Raw genomic sequence first — 21,257 nt, 5'->3', positions numbered from 1 at the left:
GACGGTTGGGCTCATGGAGAAGGCAGATAACCAAAGGCCGATATGAGGGAATTATGACATCATATCCATAAATCTTCTATGCCGCTTATCCTCACTATGGTACCGCATATGCTGGAGCCTATCCCAGCCAACTTCGGGCAGGGTACCTCTGGACTGGTCGCCAGCCAAACGCAGGGCACATATATATAAACAACCATTCCCACTCACATTCATACCTATGGACAATTTAGACTCGCCAGTTATGCATGTTTTTGGAGCGTGGGAGGAAGCCGGAGTACCCAGAGAAAACCCACACACGCACGGGGAGAACATGCAAAATCCACACAGCGATACCCAACGGAGATTCCAACCCAGATCTTTCAGATCTGACTGTGGCCAACATTCCAACCACCTGGGCACCGTGCGGCCCTGATAAATCCCATAACATCAAAAATAGCTGTGATAATGGCCTGTTGTAACTTCCCCTGAGCTCACTTGTAAAAAAAACGTTCACTTTCCGAGGAAGACATTTCGTGTCTTAAAAAAAAAACAAAAAAAAACACATCAAGCACACAAAAAAACCTTATCAGCTAACTGAAACGCCAGCGCTGCAACGTTTGAAAAGAGCAAAAGGTTTGCCAGAGACCTCCATCGCGGCGCACTGGCTTGGCTGCTCAGAGTGTGTACCCAAATACAGTGCACCTTGCTGGGCCACAGCAGGTGGCTCCCTCCGCTCTATACTCTGGTTCTCCTGACAGTAGTGATGTGGTAGTAGTAATGTCATGATATTTGATTAGGACAAACAACAGGTACACTTGGTCAAATCCTACTTTGTTCCAGTCCACCTTACCTTCAGATGTGCACAAACTACAGTTAACTCGTGCATCTCTGCTTTTAATGTTTCCCACAGGACTGCGATCCATCTATGATGCCATTGTCTAATTTGCTACTATTGTGTCGGGTAAATTTTGAAAAGTAGTTTAATCAATGTAATAAATTGATTAATTTAAAAATATGAATTTAAATAAATTAATAATTGAATAATAACTAACTTAATTATTTGAAACCCTGAAGTATATCGAGGTAGAAGGGTGATTTACAACACAGCCAAGCCAATATTCAACAACAGAAAGAACAGAGGACAGAATCATGTGAAAATAATCATAACAATTACAAAAGTAAAATAATAAAAACATTCAAATAAATGACTGATTATGAAGAACTGGGCTCTGTGTAAGTGTGCACCGATTTTAAAGATGATATACACATCGCTGTACATCTAATATCTCATATATACTGATGAACAGATGCATTATAATGCGCCACCAAGTCAACTGTGAGGGCTTTTTCAGGCTTCTGATTGTCCAAAAATGTGCATGACAGCCAGTGAATGTGTGTTGTGTTAAGAATCAGAGCTACGATGCCATCTACTGTATGGAGTTGGAACAACAAGCTAAACAGACAGTCCCATTATAATGTGTTTATGAGTGAGGGTGAATAGGTTGCGCCACATCTATTTGTGGCAGTCCAAATGTCTTCATGAATATACAGGAAAATGCATAGGAAACACCGTTATGTACACTACAAGAGTGATCAGAAGTTGCTAAACACACCTAAACACACCGGTGTGTGGAAAAAGTCTTAAGATGAGCTCTGCGAACCTCTTATGGCAAACTGACAACATTACAGCAGCCACTATCAATGCTGCAATGCCGTGGAAACCAAATGTCGATGCTTACATTTGTTATTATTATTTTATAAAGGTGCAGTTATGTGCTGACAAAAGGGTTATTAAGGTCCAGTTTAAAAAAACTTAGGGAATAACCTGCAGGAAATACATTATATTTCAATAACTTTGGAGAACGTAAAAACAAAAAATCAACAAGGCATACAAGTCTGCAAAGCATGTGTGAGGAATTCAGGGCATATTTGGACTTTTTCCACAACGGGAGTGCCTTCCTATCAGTGGAATCAGTCTACACTCTGCATGGAAAATGGCTCAGATGCTTTTGTTTCTGATCCCGTGCTGAACTTTCAAGTGAAACCAGCGCCAACTTTGGGCTGGTGGAGGACTTTCACGGGTGGGAATTAGGATCAGGATTAATCGGGATTGGATCGGTTAAAGCGAGATAACAGACGTGGGCTCCTTCTGTTTGAAAAAATCAACAGTCAGTCTTTACTTGTCCTATTATGGGAAACAAAAGTCCACACAAGTCATGTAGTGCTGCTTTTAACTGCTCCTCACTGGGAAGTATGACCAGGAAATGGACTATTAGGGTCAAAGCTAATACCATGCCTGTCCTGTAGTACTCACTAGCTATAAAACAATGCAAGCACTTTGTTATATTTCAATAGCAGAAGGAACAGTATCTATGATGTGAGACAGGCAATATGTTTACTCATAAACTAAGAATGAAGGAATTCTGTGTATCGTATAGACTTACCCAAGTTTGTATGGATAATAAAACACTGATTTACATTAAATCATCTTATCTAGTGTTCCTTTTTAAATGATACAGTCAAATGATTCTACTATTAAAGCGTTATTGAGAGTTTTGTGTATTACCAGTCGGTGGTTTTGGCCTTCTCATTTGTTTAAAGCGCTTAGGACGCCCCCTGCTGGCCAATAGAAAGTTGGCAGGTTTTACATTGAAGTTGCATCCACTTTCTTCTTTCTTTATTTCTTAACATCTCTGTAGTATTGTGCCTTTTTAAATCATATATTCCAATAGGTCGCTATATAATTTGGACGTATTTTATACTTGTGTTGTATGGTGCATTCAGGGCCTCTAACCTGGTTTGTTCATTCAAGTTGTCTGACCAGCTCCTTGTCAATGTCCAACTCGCAGGTCTTCTCTTTGGGCACTTTTTCTTTGGGGGGTTTGGGCTTGAAGGCCGCAGACAGGAGCTCCTTCTGGATCCTTTGCTCCCTCTGCCTTCTGAGCAGAGCCAGCGTCTCCTTCCTCTGGGCGGCCATGGACAGGTACCTCTTCCGCTCCTCCTGCCGCTGCTGAACGGCGAACAGGTTCGGTGGCTCCGAGCGGGAAGGCTCCGAGTGGACGTTTCGCTCCGGCCGGGACACCGGTAACCTCTGCGGGATGTCCGCCGACACCAGGCGAGACTCTAGCGGAGGCACCATGCACAAGGAGCTCCAGAGTTTCCGAGCGTGGGACACGTCCTCCGGGGAAGAGCCGCTAAACACGGTGAAGACGTCGCTAGAAGCGTCGTTGTTCACAGGAGGCTCCGGAGGGGCAGCCATGACAACTTTTGAGACCTTTCAAAACTTCGCAAAGCACGGTTCTCACACTAAAATGAAAGAAATGAAAGGTACACCGTTGTTTAGAACGGTCACCATAGGAACCACACTGCACGCGGAAGAAGATGAGCCCGCTTGTTTACGGTTCAAAATCAATTTGAACCGTAATTCCGGGTCACCAAGTCAGGCGGAAATATAAAAATTTCTGCAGGCGAGCCTATAAGAAAAATATACTATAAAAGCAGCGTAATAAATATATGAATAATAAAATGACACCAATAATGTAGCACATATAATACATTTAGAAAACATAATACACTGTTTTCACACATTTAAAAACACTGACATGACTCTATTGGAAACTTTAAGACGTTTAAAATAGAATGTTAAAGCAGAAGGGTGACATCTTTAAACGGAAATCAACACTTCTGCAAACTAGTTAGAGAATCAAATACTAATAGGCCTACACTGTAGGTTAAGGCTTTTAATTTGAAAAGTGTAGTCGTTAGACTTGCCCTTTTGCTCTGATTGGCTGGGTGGACTTGGCCTTGTGTTGCTGCCAAATTAGGAATAAATAGGCTGGTCTTGTGTCCTGTTACTGGACCAGGTGTCATGGTCAGACATCCTCATCATCCTCACCCTCACTCTCATCCTCATTCTCATCCTCATCAGTGGCTCTACCTGCCAGGAGATCGTCATCTCTTTGGACTTCATCCTTCATCCAGAGTGAGTGTGATGATGTTGATGCTCTTCTTTCTCCCTTAAACTCGTCAACTTCACTTCAGGTGAATTCTTTTTTGAGGAGAAAAATCTGACTTTCACATTTTTTGTTAAATTTAAAGATGATTTAAGGCCAAATTAAGACAAATGAAGTCATTTTTGTCACTGAAATTTGTTGACGAATGCTAAAATTCATTTCCTTAGGGATTTTTTTGACACCAAATGTTTTGTTGTGCTAAGAAGTTTGCTAGTGTTAATAAGAGATGTCAGATTTGAATTTGTGTGGGCCGTGCTCCGCAGGTCACCCTCGGGTGCCCTCAGTAACATGTCCCCATTTTGGTGTAAATGCTAAGCATGGCTGGACACTGGGGCTGCACCTTATAAGGTGGTCTGGGATGCGTGCAAGGTGCCTAACATCGCTGTGTGTGCTAGCGGGCTACCAGGAGCAAAGGGTTAGCCAAACATGGGCATTCCTGCATGGCAGCTCAGTGTGATTGCGGGGATCCTTTCTGGGATCTTTTTTATGATTTATTGTCGTCTTTTAAGTGGGAGGTCAAAGCGGACGGCGGTTCCGCGTGGCTTCCATGCAGGATCAGTGTCCGGGAGGATAACTGAGTAAGTAAGCGGCATATGGAAATGTGGAGGAGACGTGACGGGCTGATGAAAACCAAACATCTGATCCGCTTTGCATGTCAGCATGAAGATATTCATGAGGTAAACGATGCTCCTGTTGTATGTTCCATAACTGTTCTGTCGACAGGCCAGACATCAACCCGACTCTCCTCGACCCACCGCAATCCAACCCAGCATCCAGCGACTCCAGCCAGGAGCTCCACATCGACTCTGACATTTCTAACATGGCGGACCCCGCAGCGGACGACAACAAGTTCCTGTTCCTGCAGAATGACTTTCGCAACAGCGGCCTGGCGCAGGCCGACTGGGCGGCCAAGAAGATGGTGTGGGTGCCGTCAGAGAGGGAGGGCTTTGAGGCGGCCAGCATCAAGGAGGAGAAGGGCGATGAGGTAACGATGCACCTGCGAATCATGAGATTCCATCCAAAAGACGCTATGGTGGTGGTCCGCAGGTTCTGGTGGAGCTGTCAAACGGTCGTAAGGCCACAGTGAACAAGGAGGACATCCAGAAGATGAATCCGCCCAAGTTCAGCAAGGTGGAAGACATGGCCGCGCTCACCTTCCTCAACGAGGCCTCCGTCCTTCAAAACCTGCGGGAGAGATACTTCTCCAGCCTCATCTATGTGAGCGCCCTTTCCTGCTCCTACCCTTTTATCAAACCAAAGGAGTAGACAAGCACTTTACATTTAATATAGTTAAAGAAACCACGTCAGTGTGTGATCTCAGGATGATTTTCCACTCAATCCTTCAAAGTCTAAAAAGACACGGGGAGTAAAATTAAAACCTGATCTTGTGCCATGAAGATCACATGAGGTTAAGACCTCCCAGCCAAGCATCTTATTGTGCTTCATCTTCTCACAATTCCCGTCTGCTGAATCTTTGACATTTAATATCAGCATCGGTGTTGACGTCAAGTGTCCTATGTGTCCTTGCCAGACGTACTCTGGTCTCTTCTGCGTGGTGGTGAACCCCTACAAGATGCTGCCCATCTACTCGGAGAAGATCATCGAGATGTACAAGGGCAAGAAGCGTCACGAGGTGCCGCCGCACATCTACTCCATCACCGACAACGCCTACAGGAACATGATGCAAGGTAAAGTCAAAAGTAGCCGTGTCCTGCCTAGCGTGACCTCAGAGCAGATCCCTACCTTCATGTGGGGCTCCACAATGACCTTACATGGAGCAGTGGGAGCAGATGGTGGAGATGGAGTCCACCTGCTATTTTTGGATGACACCCGCCATAGAGGCTAATCTCTCCTTCTCGTGTCCTCGCTGCTCATCTTTGGTCTGTTCTGCTTGACTTCCACCCATGAGGTCATCTCAGTTAACTTCATTTCCCTCCTTCCTTCTCTGTGCCTCCACAGACCGTGAGGATCAGTCCATTCTCTGCACGTGAGTCAAACATAAACATGCATGACCCCCCCCACCCCCCCCCCCCCCCCCACCCCCCCCTATGCGCACTCAAGTAGTGGGACACGCGTCGCTTAGCAAATCAATCAATCAGAGGTTGCGTGAGAGTCCTTTGTTGTCTCTGAATCTTAATTCTTGATTTTAACAAGACATTCTGGACAAACGCACGCTTACAACTTTTTGGCAACACTTTGGGGAAGACCTTTTTCTGTTCCCAGGGCGCAAAGCAAAGTCCATAACGGCATGCCTGGAGGAGTCTGGTGCAGAAGAACTACTTCATCAGTGACATTCCTAACTAATGGACACAGAATCCCAACAAGACACTCCAACATCTTGAACAAGCTTCTTTTCACTTCCTGTCGGTGTCCCAATACTTGTGTCCGTATAGTTGGACAAAACATTTCCAGAGCTTTTGTCTTAGAACCTGCAAATATTCAAATCATCTCTCTGGCGCCACCTAGAGGAGAGTCTGGAGCGGGGAAAACGGAAAACACCAAGAAGGTGATCCAGTACCTGGCCCTCGTCGCCTCCTCGCACAAAGGAAAAAAGGAAGCAAATCCTGTGAGTGTCGGAAGAAAGGCTCATGGATTTATTGGAAACATAATGTAGGCAAAGTATTATGTATATTTCACGTCAAAAAGCAGCGCGACGTATGTATAGTCCTCGGTCTATGCACGAGTTCCCTTTCTAGACTGTTATGTAAGTCGAGTTTTAGTGAAAGCGGGAACTTATGCCGATATAATACCTAAATTAAACCTAAACCTAAACTAAACTCACACATGAAGGGCAAAATACAATACAAGAATGACATGAAACAATCATAAAAAAATAGCTTACGTTTATCTCTGTGGTTGTCTTGGACACGGGAAGGGGTGTTGCAAGGAAGGGAGAGACAGGCTTATAGGGAGGCTTTGTTAACACTGTCCATTTCATAGGAGCAGATCCTTTCAAACGTTCAAGATACCATCTTCATCCTTCATGATGGTCTGGGCATGCAACCAATGTTCATGTCTCCACCCTGAACATTTTCCCACTTTTAAGACTAATTTCACTTCGCTTTCACTTTCCTTTTCTTTGAAGAGTCTGTCCCAGGCTTGGGATACATAATGGAGGTTAAAGTAAAAAGTTTATGAAAAAGAACAAAAGTGACGACAACCTTCCTCAGTGTAGCGACGCACAACTACGTGTTACTCCACCTGCATATTGGTCCGCCGCGTGTACATAATTAGTTCTCTTGTTCTTTTTGTACAGTCTTAATCATTTATGGGAGTGCAATCGTAAGCACAAAATATCCTAACACGAAATACTGTCACAGAACGTCGACAAGAAACAAGACACTTCTTAACATGAAACTTTGCTCCACAAAATTTCCTAAGATGGATTGTCGTCACACAAAATGTTGTAACACGGAACATGGTAACACAAAACGTCGTAACACAACACCGTAACACGTTGCGACAAATAACGTTGCAACATGGAACATCGTAACATGAAACGTCATAAAATGAAACTTCTAACACGGAACGTTGTAACACAAAACGTCGTAACACAACACCGTAACACGTTGCGACAAATAACGTTGCAACATGGAACATCGTAACATGAAATGTCATAAAATGAAACTTCTAACACGGAACGTTGTAACACAAAACGGCGTAACACAACACCGTAACACGTTGCGACAAATAACGTTGCAACATGGAACATCGTAACATGAAACGTCATAAAATGAAACTTCTAACACGGAACATTGTAACACAAAACGGCGTAACACAACACCGTAACACGTTGCGACAAATAACGTTGCAACATGGAACATCGTAACATGAAACTTTGTAACACAAAACTTCGTAACATGGAACGTCGTAACACAAAACGTCATAAAATGAAACTTCTAACACAGAATGTTGTAACACGAAACGTCTTAAAACAAAACATCTTAACATGAAACTACGTAACATGAAACTTCATAACATGAAACGTCGCAACATGAAACTTCTAACACAGAATGTCATAACACGAAACATCTTAACATGAAACTTTGTAACACGGAACGTCTTAACTCGAACTCAGAATGTCGTAACACTAAACATCTTAACATGAAACCTTGTAACATGGAACGTCGTAACACGGAACGTATTTTAAGCTAAGCGTTATCTTGAATGATTTGACCAGGACACACAGTTTATATGGACTCGTAGAGGACCAAGAAGACATCCCTGTGGTGTTCCACATCCATTTTAATATGTACAAAAATTCCTTAGGAGAAACTGATGTGTGATTTTGATGTTTTCTGCAGCCACCGCAGCAACAACAACAGCAACAACAAGCGGGATCGCTGGCTTACGTGAGTATCGATGCTACGTCGGCTACAAGATTGGTTTCATGTTCTGTGCATGCTTACTGGGTCACGTCGGGCACGCCTGGAGTCGTCTGATGTGCATTTCTGGTTGTGTCCTGTAGGGGGAGCTGGAGAAGCAGCTGCTGCAGGCGAACCCCATCCTGGAGGCCTTCGGCAACGCCAAGACCATCAAGAACGACAACTCGTCACGATTTGTAAATTTTCCATCAGTTCGTAAGTCGACACTCGTCGCCATTTTGACGAGGCGTGCCCTCAGTAATTAAGGGTGTCATGTGACCACCTGTGTCGGCAGGGCAAGTTCATCAAGCTCAACTTTGACGTGACCGGCTACCTTGTCGGGGCAAACATTGACACCTGTATCCTTTTGTTTAGGAAGACTTTGGGTCATTTTTAATCAATAGGTGCAAAGAGACCTTAATGTTCTCCTGACCTGATCAGACCTTTTGGAGAAGTCTCGCTGTATCCGTCAGGCCAACACAGAGAGAGCCTTCCACATCTTCTATTACATGGTGGCAGGAGCCAAGGACAAGATCAGAGGTGAGCAGCCACAATGTACAAAGTCATGTAAAACTACATTGGCCGTTTTCCACAGTCCATCCAGTCACATCTCCAACAAATAGCAGACGTTGTCCTTTGGAGAGATGCTACATGTGCTCCTTTACTCCTTCAGAGGAGCTGCTGCTGGAGGACTTCAGCAGCTACCGTTTCCTGGTGGCGGGACACGTGGAGGTTCCTGGTCTGCAGGACGATGAGCTGTTTGATGAGACCCTGGAGGCCATGGAGATCATGGGCTTCACAGAGGAGGAGAGAATAGGTACAGACATTACTGTACTAAGCACAATAAAGGTTTATTCTGTAACGTTGGTAGATAGTTGGACATCAGACTGCAGACTCGGATGATGACCCCGGTGGTCGCTGGTGTTAAATCTCCTCCAGTGATGCTATTAAAGTATTCTCGGTGCTCATGCATGTGATGGGTCCACCATCAATGTGTCTTTGCCATTCCTTTGCAGGGATGTTAAAGGTGGTGTCCACCGTTCTCCAGCTGGGTAACATCAAGTTTGAGAAGGAGAGGAACAACGAGCAGGCTACCATGCCGGACAACACGGGTACACCAAAACACCTCACATGACAGCTTTCCGGTGACATGTAGATGAAAAACAACTTGTTTGTTGGTGCCAGCCGCCCAGAAGGTTTGTCACCTTCAAGGCATCAATGTGACCGACTTCACGCGCGCCTTCCTGACCCCCAGAATCAAAGTGGGCCGTGAGGTGGTGCAGAAGGCTCAGACCAAGCAGCAGGTAAGAATCGAGCGGAAATTCGGCTTGGCATTGTTCTCCAAACCTTGAAGAATGACCTTCTTGTCCATCCACCAGGCGGACTTTGCGGTGGAGGCGCTGGCTAAGGCCATGTATGAGCGTCTGTTCCGCTGGATCCTGGCCAGGGTCAACAAGACTCTGGACAAGAGCAAGAGGCAATCTTCTTCATTCCTCGGAATCTTGGACATCGCTGGCTTTGAGATTTTCGAGGTGATGGATCGCTGAGATCTTTGAAATGTGCTGCTGTCGTCTGTGCTTTGATGATGTTTCTCGTTGTTTGTGTTTCTCAGGACAACTCGTTTGAGCAGCTGTGCATCAATTACACCAACGAGCGCTTGCAGCAGCTCTTCAACCACACCATGTTCATCCTGGAGCAGGAGGAGTACAAGCGCGAGGGCATCGAGTGGAACTTCATCGACTTCGGCTTGGACCTGCAGCCCTGCATTGAGCTCATCGAGAGGCCGGTCAAGACCAGCACGTTTGAAGCACTAATGTCTAAAATGTGCTCTTGAAGCATATGTTCATGTCCTGTCATGGTACGTAGAACAACCCCCCAGGCATCTTGGCCCTGCTGGACGAGGAGTGCTGGTTCCCCAAAGCGACGGATGTCTCCTTTGTGGACAAGTTGCTGAACACCCACACGGGTCACGTCAAATTCTCCAAACCCAAACAGCACAAAGATAAGCTGATGTTCACTGTTCTGCACTACGCTGGTAAGGTGAGAATCAGGTAAATCCCCCCTACAGCTAATGCTAACTCTGTGCGAGACCCCCCTTTTCTGCTGTGTTTTGTGATAAGCTGCTATTAGCTAATATGAGACAGCATAGGTCACGTCTGACCATTTCCTGTGCAACTCTTGCTCTGTGTTTGATCCACGTTATCTGAACAGTAGGGAGTATGCGCAGATGTCCTGACCTGATGAGTGCTAAGCACAAATTAAAATTAATTGACAAAAACCCAGACTGTCGACCCAGCGTTCAGCGCAGCTCTTATGGCCGAGGGAGTGCGGTGTACCAACATGCACTTGTGCAGCCGCACTGGCTGGCATCCGTTACATATAGCCACCTTTAGCTAGCCAGCTAACCAGCTAAACTTAGGAAGCCAAAAGCATACTACTTCCACAAGGAATGGGAGATCTTTTTTTCACTCTTCCACATAGGACATCGTAGGACACTTCATGCAGTGTTAAGGTAATGTCATGTAAGCTAATGTCTCAGTGTTTTGTGTCATTACTTCCATCTAGTGACCAGAATATCACTTGTATTTTGATATATTTGGACTAATAATAGACCATAGTCCGTCAAACAGCGATAATTTATTAATTAATTAACTTCTAGACCGCGATATTGCGAGGGACGACTGTACAGACATTTCCCATCAACAGAGGAGTTTTTTTGTCTCCCAGGTGGACTACAACGCAGCCAGCTGGCTGACAAAGAACATGGACCCTCTGAATGACAACGTAACGGCTCTGCTCAGCAACTCATCCAGCAACTTCATCCAGGACCTCTGGAAGGACGGTCAGGCTTCCGACGTCTCCTTCGTGGGAAGAAGCTTAGAGCTGACATTTTAAACCATTCTGCACGTTTTTTCCTTGTCAGCGGATCGAGTGGTCGGCCTGGAGACCATGGCCAAGATGTCTGACAGCTCTATGCCCACCTCCACCAAATCCAAAAAGGGGATGTTCCGCACGGTGGGCCAGCTGTACAAGGAGTCTCTGGGCAAGCTGATGACCACGCTGCACAACACGCAGCCTAACTTTGTGCGCTGCATCATCCCCAACCACGAGAAGAGGGTACCTCCTCCACTTTGATGTCAGCCCTAAAAGCCGGTCCTCATTCAGTGTTTGTGTGTTTGCCGCTTGGCAACAGGCGGGCAAGATGGACGCCAACCTGGTGCTGGAGCAGCTCAGGTGCAACGGCGTGCTGGAGGGCATCCGAATCTGCAGACAGGGATTCCCAAACCGCATTGTGTTCCAGGAGTTCAGGCAGAGGTGCTGCCTTGATGTTGTTACCTAGCCTGGATTCACATTCTAAACCATCACTTATATTCCAACTTTTGATGTTGCTTTGAATTGGATGTCCTGCATGTGCAGGTACGAGATCCTGGCTGCCAACGCTATCCCAAAAGGCTTCATGGATGGGAAGCAGGCGTGCTGCTTGATGGTGAGATGAGTGGAACAAGGACTATTAGGCCTTTATTACTAAATATCTCATGACTACACTTCCACAGCAATACATAAACATTATTGGCATTGTGGAGATGTGGATACTTTAGAGCAGGGGTGTCCAAACCTTTTCAGACAAGGGGCACATACAGAAAAATAAAGGGATGCAACATTGCCACTTTGATATTTTGTAAATATGTTGTATATATTTTGAGAAAAAAAACTGCATCTCAGCTTTGTCATAGACAGTCGTCCCTCGAAATACTGCCGTTCAATTATCACTCTCTCACTCTATTGCGTTTTTCAATAATTAATTAATTAATTCATAATTGATGGCTGTTTGGTGGTTGACTACGGCCTATTATTAGTCCAAAATATTGAAAGACAAAGGTATATGTAGTATTCTGGCCACTAGGTGTCAGTAATGTTCCATTATTGAGACATGAAGTTAGGTTAGCATCGCACTGCATGCAGTCAGCCGTAGCGTGTCCGACATGATAGCGTGAAAAGATGTTCTCCTCCCATTACGTGTTTTTTTTTTTAACTCTTTCAACTTCTTTCATGTAAATTTTCTTCTTGTAATTATGAGGTTGTTCCCACCATAATTTTACTTTACAACTTTATGTATTATAACTTTTCCCGCAACCTAATTTTCCAAACATTTCAAGTTTATTTGTTCTTTTGTTTGTTTCTTATAATATTATGACTTCTTTTTTTTTTTTTTTTTTTACATATTTTTTCTTTAATATTTCAATCTTATGCTACTAAAATTATTTTTGCTCATAATATTACAATATTGTTCTGGTAAAATTATGACTTTTTCCTCATTAGATTGCAACTTTCTTCTCGTAATATTTGGACTTTATTTGTGTAAAACTACTGCTAATTTTTCCATTTTTGCTGGTGTTTTGTTCTTAGTTTTCTTGTTAAATTATATTTTAGAATGTGCTGCAGGCCGCACTTTGGACACCCCTGCTCTAGAAGAAGGTAGGATGCTATTTTTGTTCATGTATCCCGTGGAAAGCATAAAGTTGGCATCATCTAGCCACCAAGTTTCATGAAGCTGTGGCATCATGATAGTGCATGTTGATTATGTGATGTAATATGTAAACTAGCTTGCAACCCAGGTGGGACTTGAACCCACAATCCCCAGCTCCGGAGGCTGATGCCTTATCCATTAGGCCACTGGGCCTGCATATCTGCCATCTGATGTTCAGCTTTCTTCAGGTGAAGCACCTGGATCTGGACCCCAACCTGTATCGCATTGGCCAGAGTAAAATGTTCTTCAGGACAGGGGTGCTGGCTCAGCTGGAGGAGGAGCGAGACATCAAGCTCACTGTCATCATCATCTCCTTCCAGGCTCAAGCGAGGGGCTTCCTGGCCCGCAAGTACGACACACAGCGTCCCCTTTGGGGGTGATGGTGTACCTAATGAATGTCTTCGTCTGTTCCCTTCAGGGCTTTCAGTAAACGTCAGCAGCAGCTGAGCGCCATGAAGGTCATCCAGAGGAACTGTGCCTGTTACCTCAAACTGAAGAACTGGCAATGGTGGAGGCTTTTCACCAAGGTTGGACTGACACGTCCACCTTTTCACTGACGATAAAGAGATTTCACACTGTAAAGAGTGTTTTGTTGTCTGTACATTGCAGGTGAAGCCCCTGCTTCAGGTGACCAGACAGGAGGAGGAAATGGGCCAGAAGGAGGAGGAACTCAAGGCAGCCAAAGAAGTAGCGGCCAAGAAGGAGGCTGAACTGAAGGACATCACACAGAAACACACACAGGTGACAACACACTTCGCCACCCCAAATAACACAATCAGGATGAGAGTAAATGTGTGTGTGTGTGTATGTGTGTGTTCCTGTAGCTGATGGAGGAACGAGCCCAGCTAGAGTCCAAACTGCACGCAGAGACGGAGCTGTACGCCGAGGCCGAGGAGATGAGGGTGCGCCTGGAGGCCAAGAAGCAGGAGCTGGAGGAGGTTCTGCACGAGATGGAGGCCAGGCTGGAGGAGGAGGAGGAGCGCAGCAACTCCCTGCAGCAGGAGAGGAAGGACATGGAGCAGCAGCTGCAGGTACATAGCTTAGTTAAAGGTTCTTCAACGTACACCTCTAATGGGTGTGAGAAAGTACGCGGGTAAACCTCACTTCCTGAAGCCCGAGACAAGGAGTTGACAGCTAGCTGAGTCTTTTCGCTCGTCGCTAGCGCTGCTCTGCTCTCATCTCGTGATGGTCGGTGGACCCAGGTTCGAACCCTGGCCGGATTCTGCGGGTGACCACCTTTACATTGGTGCCGTGATCCGGATGAGAGTGAGCTTTCGGGGGGGTGAGTGTAACAGATGCCAGCTAGTGCACCTGTGCAAAAGTATGTTGATAAACCTCAAAACCTAAAAAATGAGAAGTGAGCGACGTTAGCCGACGAGCTAAAAGTCCGAGCTGTCAACGTGCTGTCCAGCGTGTTACACAAATACATTTACAAAGTTCTTAGCTGGAAACAATTCCATTCAACAATGTTGTAATATGTATTGAATTTTCAATGCCTTCATGCGTCCATTGTCAATTTGTTGCTAATTTCACCTCATTAGAGTATGGAGGCCCACTTAGTGGAAGAAGAAGATGCTCGTCAGAAGCTGCAGCTGGAGAAGGTGGCCGTGGAGGGAAAGGTGAAGAAGTTGGAGGAGGATGTTCTCCTGATGGAGGACCAGAACAACAAACTGCAGAAGGTATCAATGTTTTAGTCTCATTTGATGAAGGGGTTTGCACATTTATAAACTTTCTTGTGCTTGTAGGAGCGAAAGCTTCTGGAGGAGAGGATGGCGGATTTAAACTCCAACCTGGCCGAGGAGGAGGAGAAGTCCAAGAACCTGACCAAACTGAAGAGCAAGCATGAATCCATGATCTCCGACTTGGAGGGTCAGTCGCCTCTTGAACAAGTTTTCTCCCAAAGCGTTACAAGCATGCTTGAACAAGTGTGTACTTTATGTCCAGTACGTTTCAAGAAGGAAGAGAAGGGTCGTCTGGACATGGAGAAGGCCAAGAGGAAGGTGGAGGCCGAGGTGGCTGAGCTCCATGAGCAGCTGGCTGACCTGCAGGCCCAACTAGCCGAGCTCCGAGCTCAGCTGGCTGCCAAGGAAGAGGAGCTGCAAGCCACGCAGGCCCGGTAAGAAGGCAGGAAATAGCTCTCTATCTGTACCATAGGACAACATTTCATCCGCTGCAGACACCCATCACGTGTCCAAACACGATGCTTTGTGTCCACAGTTTGGACGAGGAGAGTAACCAACGCGGGGCGGCTGTGAAGAAGGTTCGGGAGCTGGAGGCCCTCCTCTCTGAGGTGCAGGAGGACCTGGAGGCAGAGAGAGCAGCCCGGGCGAAGGTGGAGGCGGCTCGTCGGGACCTGGGGGAGGAGCTTAACGCGCTGCGGTCTGAGCTGGAGGACAGCCTGGACACCACTGCTGCACAGCAGGAGCTTCGGTCAGACTGTGTGGTCCACGGTGGACCTGAAACCACACAAAGACACACAACAGTGTTGATGTTTGTGATGTTCTTTTGTGTGTGTCTGTGGTGGCTTTAGGGCCAAGCGCGAGCAGGAGGTGGCCATGCTGAAGAAAGCCATGGAGGAGGAGGGGCGGAGTCATGAAGCCCAAATCCAAGACCTGAGGCAGAAACACAGTCAGGCTGTGGAGGAGCTCTCTGAGCAGCTGGAGCAGGCCAAGAGGGTAAACATGAACACAATCACTTGAAGTAAACAGCCGCTAGGAAGAAGCAGAACCTCAACAAATGCCTGACTTGGCTCCTCCAGGTGAGAGCAAGTCTGGAGAAAGCCAAGCAGGCTCTGGAGAAGGAGTCTGCAGACCTCAGCGCTGACCTTCGGTCCCTCGCCAGCGCCAAGCAGGATGTGGAGCACAAGAAGAAGAAGGTGGAAGGTCAGCTCAATGACCTCAACTCACGCTTTAACGAGAGCGAGCGGCAGAGGACTGAGCTGGGGGAGCGAGTCTCCAAGATGACTGTAGGTCCTCAAAACACAACTTGGACTTGATGCTGCTTGTTGGACGCACTACAAGTACAACGCTTTATCTTTCTGGTTCTTTCTCTTCTCTGCCAGATGGAACTCGACAACCTTAGCAGTCTTCTGAATGAAGCGGAGGGGAAGAACATCAAGCTTAGTAAAGATGTTTCTGGTTTGTCCTCGCAGCTGCAGGACACACAGGTGACTGGAGACATGTAGACCATTCAAGAGTTGTTCGTCTAAGAAAAGGATGTTCATGTGATGGACAACTTCTCCTCACATGTTTGGCCATCATTCTGCAGGAGCTGCTGTCAGAGGAGACGCGTCAGAAGCTGAACGTGGCGGGACGTCTGCGTCAGATAGAGGAGGACAAGATCAGTCTGGTGGAGCAGCTGGAGGAGGAGAGCGAAGCCAAGCGAGCCTTAGAGAGGCAGGTGTCCAGCCTCAACGTGCAGGTCAGGAACGTCAGAGATGGTTTCATAACAGAACCTCTACAGAATATTCAATGAGCTGGTCTCCTGCCGTCAGCTGTCAGATTGCAAGAAGAAGCTGGACGAGACGCTGGGCTCTGTGGAGATGCTGGAGGAGGGAAAGAAGCGTCTGCAGCGCGACTTGGAGGGAGCCAACAACGAGTACGAGGAGAAGGCCTCGGCCTACGACAAGCTGGAGAAGAGCCGTGGGCGACTGCAGCAGGAGCTGGAGGACGTCCTCATGGACCTTGACAGCCAGCGGCAGCTTGTCTCCAACCTGGAGAAGAAGCAGAAGAAGTTTGATCAGGTGGGCTTGAGGAGTCTGTCGACCTTCTGGACTACAGCGCGCCAGAGGTTAAGAACTTCAACTGATGTGTTTTCTCAGATGCTAGCGGAGGAGCGAGCTGTGTCCAGTAAGTTTGCAGAGGAGCGGGATCGAGCTGAGGCCGAGGCAAGGGAAAAGGAGACCAAGGTGTTGGCTCTGTCAAGAGCACTAGATGAGAACCGTGAGGCTCTGGAGGAGGCGGAGAAGACCATGAAAGGCTTCCGAGCTGAGATGGAGGACCTCGTCAGCTCCAAAGACGATGTGGGAAGAAGTGTAAGTCAAAGAAACGTCATTTTCTGCACATTTTCACGCTGCTTTTGCAGGAGCTCTGTGTAAGAGGAGGCTTAGAGAGGTGTACTGATTACTGGTTATCTTCTCCACCTCAGGTCCACGACCTGGAGAAGGCAAAGCGTGCCCTGGAGGGCGTCATGGAGGAGATGAAGGCCCACATGGAGGAGCTGGAGGATGAGCTGCAGGTGGCTGAGGATGCCAAGCTACGTCTGGAAGTCAACAGTCAGGCCCTCAAAGCACAGCATGAGAGGGAGCTGCAGGCCCGTGAGGAGATGGGCGAGGAGAAGAGGAAGCAGCTCCTCAAGCAGGTGCTGAGTTGATCTCATGCACTTTGGTGTTGTTTTTAGGAATTAAAGCAGTCAGACATGGAAGAACATTGGACCTAGGATTGAGCCCAGTGGGACGCCAAGCTTTGAATTTAACTGATACAGGATTTTCATCATCTGCAGATGCATCTGTGTGGATTTGTGACTCAAGTCAAGCTAAAGTATCCCTCTGATCAATCAGGTGCGTGAGCTGGAGGCCGAGCTGGAGGAGGAGAAGAAGCAGCGAGGTCAGGCCTCCGGCGGCAAGAAGAAGCTGGAGGGCGAGCTGAAGGACATGGAGGACCAGCTGGAGGCCACCAACAGGGGGCGTGATGAGGCCATCAAGCAGCTGCGCAAGATCCAGGTGAGTATGCAAAACGTTCAACATCTTCCTCAAGTTATCTTCTAGCCTGACGGTCTTGTCCTTGTCCTGCCTTCTAAGGGTCAGGTGAAGGATCTCCAACGGGAGCTGGAGGATTCCCGCGCGGCCCAGAAGGACGTGCTGGCCTCAGCGAGAGAGGCTGAGCGGAAATCCAAGGCCATGGAGGCAGACATTGTGCAGCTACATGAGGTACCTGTTACTTTTCAAGCAGGTGCTAACCTCACCAGCCTGGGTTAACTGCCCCCTCTGCTGGTGAAATCCATGATGCCTTCATTTAGCTGTCAAATTCAGCACCCAAAAAATAACCTTTTAAAGTACAACTTCTTGTGACTTCCTTTTTTGTTACATAGATGCTGGCGGCAGCCGAGCGAGCTCGAAAGCAGACGGAGGCGGAGAGGGACGAACTGGCTGAGGAACTCGCCAGTAACTCCTCTGGAAAGTGAGTACAGTAGAAACCTGCCATTCAGTAACGGCCGTGTTCTCAGACAACCTGCAAAAAAACACAAGTAACTGAGGCAGCCATAAAAATGTCTTTTTTTGAACATGCTAACACAAACCAACTATGCAGGTATTGAAATAAACACTCACACACTAATATGCATGTAAAACAATACTATTTTACAGTCATTTATAACCTGGAAAGCATGCTGGGTAACTCCCTTTTGGAGAAGCGTGCATCTGGACCTCCCAGCATGCCTTGCGGGTAATAAATGAGTATAAAATAATACTGTTTTGCATGCATATTAGTGTGTAAGCGTCTGAGATTACTTTTGTTACAATTCTGTTCCAATTATGGAGAATATAAGCACAAAATGGTGGGCCTTCTCACGAATAAGAAGTTACTTGCGGGGTCGTGAATGCTGACTTGCAAAGTCTGGAGTTCAACCAAAATCATTTTGTGATGCCACAGAAAAATCTTGTGAGACTTGAGCTCAGCGAGCAACGAAAGGTTTAACTCCGCTCCGTCCTCGTCCTCTCAGGACCGTGCTGTCTGATGAGAAGCGTCGCCTGGATGCAAAGATCAGCCAGCTGGAGGAGGAGCTGGAGGAAGAGCAGACCAACATGGAGAGCCTCAATGAGCGTCTGAGGAAGAGCCAGCAGCTTGTGCGTCGATGGCATGCTGCTAAAGTACATCTGACAGAGCCATACACTCCTTTAAACGTGAGCTACGTCCACGTGTGCAGGTAGAGCAGCTGGGGGCGGAGCTGACTGCGGAGAAGTCGGCTTCACAGAGCAAGGAGGCGTCCAGGCAGCAGCTGGAGAGGCAGAACCGCGAGCTGAAGGCCAAAGTGCAGGAGATGGAGGGCCAGGGCCGCTCCAAGCTCAAGTCCTCCGTCACCACCATGGAGAACAAGCTAAGGGAGGTGGAGGAGCAGCTGGAGGTGGAGAGCAGGTCGGGAGCATGCTGAACATCTGAAGAACGTCATCACTTCCTGTTTCCTGTTAGCAATAGATAGACGAGGCTATGATGATGATGTGTTTGTGCGCAGAGAGCGTCAGGCAGCCGCCAAGAATCTCCGGCAGAAGGAGAAGAAGCTGAAGGACCTGATGCTCCAGATGGAGGATGAAAGGAAGCAGGCGCAGCAGTACAAAGACCAGGTGACGTAATCACAGTCAAAGGTGTCCCAACATAACATGGTGACATCCTCCTTGTCCTCCTCTGCAGGCCGAGAAGAGCAACGTGCGCGTGAAGCAGCTGAAGCATCAGCTGGAGGAGGCGGAGGAGGAGGCGCAGCGCGTGGTGGCGGCCCGCAGGAAGCTGCAGCGGGAGTTGGACGAGGCGGCCGAGGCCAACGACGCCCTCAGCAGGGAGGTGACTTCGCTGAAGGGCAAACTGAGGTACCGACAACTACTGATGGGCGTTTTAACCATGAAAACATTTTAGAGACTTTTTGTCCATCTTGAACTTTTCCTCCTGTGGTGCGGACGCTCCTGCTTCACACTCAGACACTAAACCAGCGCACACTATCCTCTTCAACCTCCTACTTTACTCCTCACATGTCAGGAACATCTCACTTTTCCCCTCCTGCCTCCCGCTCTCCTGCATCTGACCCTCCTCTTCCTCCCCTTTCTCTTCCTCCTGATGTATGGGCTGCTCCAGGCGTGGCGGGGAGGCGGGCTTTAGCGGCACCAGTCCTCGTAGCAGCAGCAGTGGAGGTGGTGGAGGAGGAGGTGGTGGAGTGGCCATAAGGAGCTTGGGGCTGATGGGAGGGAACATCAGCCGGAGGAGCACCATTGTGGAGAACTCAGTGGAGATCCCGGAGGAGGAGCCTCGCTCTCCGTCTCCCGCCGCCCGCAGCCCCCCACTGGAGGCTGGGGACGAGGTGAACGACTGCCCCCCTGACGAATAGACAAAGAAGTCCTCACGCATCCAAATACATAATAACACATAACAACACAACATATTTACATATTAAATAGTCCTGGGCAATTATTACAAATCTCAATCGTAATTAATTACATTATTTTTGTGTGTGTGATTAATCTTCAGAGCATGTGAATGCAGCTCCCACTGTTCATTAATATAATGCACTGTAAATGATGGTCAGCGCTGTGTATTGCATTTCCAAAGTAAGTAATACTTCAGAATCCAAGTACTGAGGTGATTCTGCTTTGCAGTGTCTACAGTAAACATTACCATATATATTGTATAGTGTTACGGCGCTTTAATGCAGGTTTACTTTTAAAACTAATCGTACAACAACAGCGCCCCACCTGGCTAAAGAGGCATGTGAAACAATGAACAAGATCAGAAGCAGTGCAGGACGAATCCTGTTAGTGTTTGCTAATAGCCTCGTATTGAAGGGCTACAATATCCCTACATTATAGGATTTTTAACGTTATTGATTATACATCCTACAGAGAGTGACATTATCACACAAATACGATAATTGTTTGTCTGGCAACTGTGTTTACGCACCAATTCTTCTTCTTCCTGAAAATACGGCAGACTAGGCGCATTGCTGTCCCCTCTGGTAAGACTCAGTCAGTACTGTTTATCGCCACTGTTGTTTGTATGAGTCAAATGGCAATAACCAATTTAATGCACAATAAAACTATTTAACATGAAATATAACAGTGTGTTAACTTGCCCAGCACTAGTTGTGAAAGAAAATATTAAAAACCACGGCACATGTACGCAAACAAAATATAAAAGGAATCGTATAGGTTTTTTTTAGACAAACTATTCGTGAAAATATAGCATTAATGCAACACATCACCTACATTTTACTGATGTAACAATCACTGTATTTAGAGGAATTAGTAAAATGAAAGCTTATGAACACATTTTGACTTGTATTGTATATTTGCATATATTTATTTTCCAGGTAGTTTTCACTGTTGGTTGTGGCTCAAAAATAATGCACTTTCCGTAACAAATATGTTGTGATTTTTCTAATTAGCCTTTAATGGTTTGTCAAATGAAATTTAAATTAATGACATTAAACCACAATTGAACCCCTCCCACGTGTGCTTCTTTTTCTCTGTCATATTTAAAAATTATATTTTCATCTCACTTATACCGCAGCAGCAAGTTAGTTTAATGTCGAAGTTTGTGTTGCAGGTGGCGCTGACGGACAGGTCATCCACTTTGTTTCTAAATATTGATTGTTCCCATGAAACACAGGATGATC

The 21,257-nt window shown here is 46.7% G+C and overlaps 2 protein-coding genes and 1 non-coding gene across 3 annotated transcripts; 1 reads left to right on the top strand and 2 right to left on the bottom strand.

The window, feature by feature from the left end:
- Positions 1-2,758: 2,758 nt before the first annotated feature.
- hoatz (HOATZ cilia and flagella associated protein) lies at positions 2,759-3,311 on the bottom strand. Its single transcript, XM_054760173.1, has one exon. It carries the CDS (start codon positions 3,236-3,238, stop codon positions 2,783-2,785), a length of 456 nt encoding a protein of 151 aa, XP_054616148.1. The 5' UTR covers positions 3,239-3,311; the 3' UTR covers positions 2,759-2,782.
- Positions 3,312-3,827: 516 nt separating this feature from the next.
- LOC129170743 (myosin-11-like) lies at positions 3,828-21,076 on the top strand. Its single transcript, XM_054758668.1, has 43 exons — positions 3,828-3,961; positions 4,716-4,977; positions 5,040-5,210; positions 5,524-5,680; positions 5,952-5,979; positions 6,459-6,558; positions 8,297-8,344; positions 8,461-8,553; positions 8,652-8,715; positions 8,798-8,896; positions 9,030-9,173; positions 9,373-9,468; positions 9,542-9,660; positions 9,736-9,888; positions 9,969-10,142; positions 10,223-10,396; positions 11,084-11,198; positions 11,280-11,473; positions 11,550-11,671; positions 11,774-11,843; positions 13,073-13,233; positions 13,303-13,411; positions 13,494-13,625; positions 13,709-13,915; positions 14,426-14,563; positions 14,630-14,753; positions 14,829-15,000; positions 15,102-15,314; positions 15,415-15,559; positions 15,643-15,849; positions 15,946-16,050; positions 16,152-16,304; positions 16,378-16,626; positions 16,705-16,917; positions 17,031-17,243; positions 17,443-17,604; positions 17,683-17,811; positions 17,973-18,061; positions 18,603-18,726; positions 18,807-19,015; positions 19,113-19,221; positions 19,289-19,461; positions 19,724-21,076. Exons 2-43 carry the CDS (start codon positions 4,813-4,815, stop codon positions 19,971-19,973), a joined length of 6,072 nt encoding a protein of 2,023 aa, XP_054614643.1. The 5' UTR covers positions 3,828-3,961; positions 4,716-4,812; the 3' UTR covers positions 19,974-21,076.
- Positions 12,965-13,037, bottom strand: trnar-ccg (transfer RNA arginine (anticodon CCG)). Its single transcript has one exon. It is a non-coding gene; the product is annotated as a tRNA-Arg (tRNA).
- Positions 21,077-21,257: the final 181 nt, after the last annotated feature.

The sequence above is a fragment of the Dunckerocampus dactyliophorus genome, chromosome 18 (assembly GCF_027744805.1).
Source record: "Dunckerocampus dactyliophorus isolate RoL2022-P2 chromosome 18, RoL_Ddac_1.1, whole genome shotgun sequence".
Lineage (NCBI taxonomy): Eukaryota > Metazoa > Chordata > Actinopteri > Syngnathiformes > Syngnathidae > Dunckerocampus > Dunckerocampus dactyliophorus.
The sequence above is the reverse complement of the archived record's forward strand: the minus strand, read 5'-3'. Positions and strand labels throughout refer to the sequence as shown.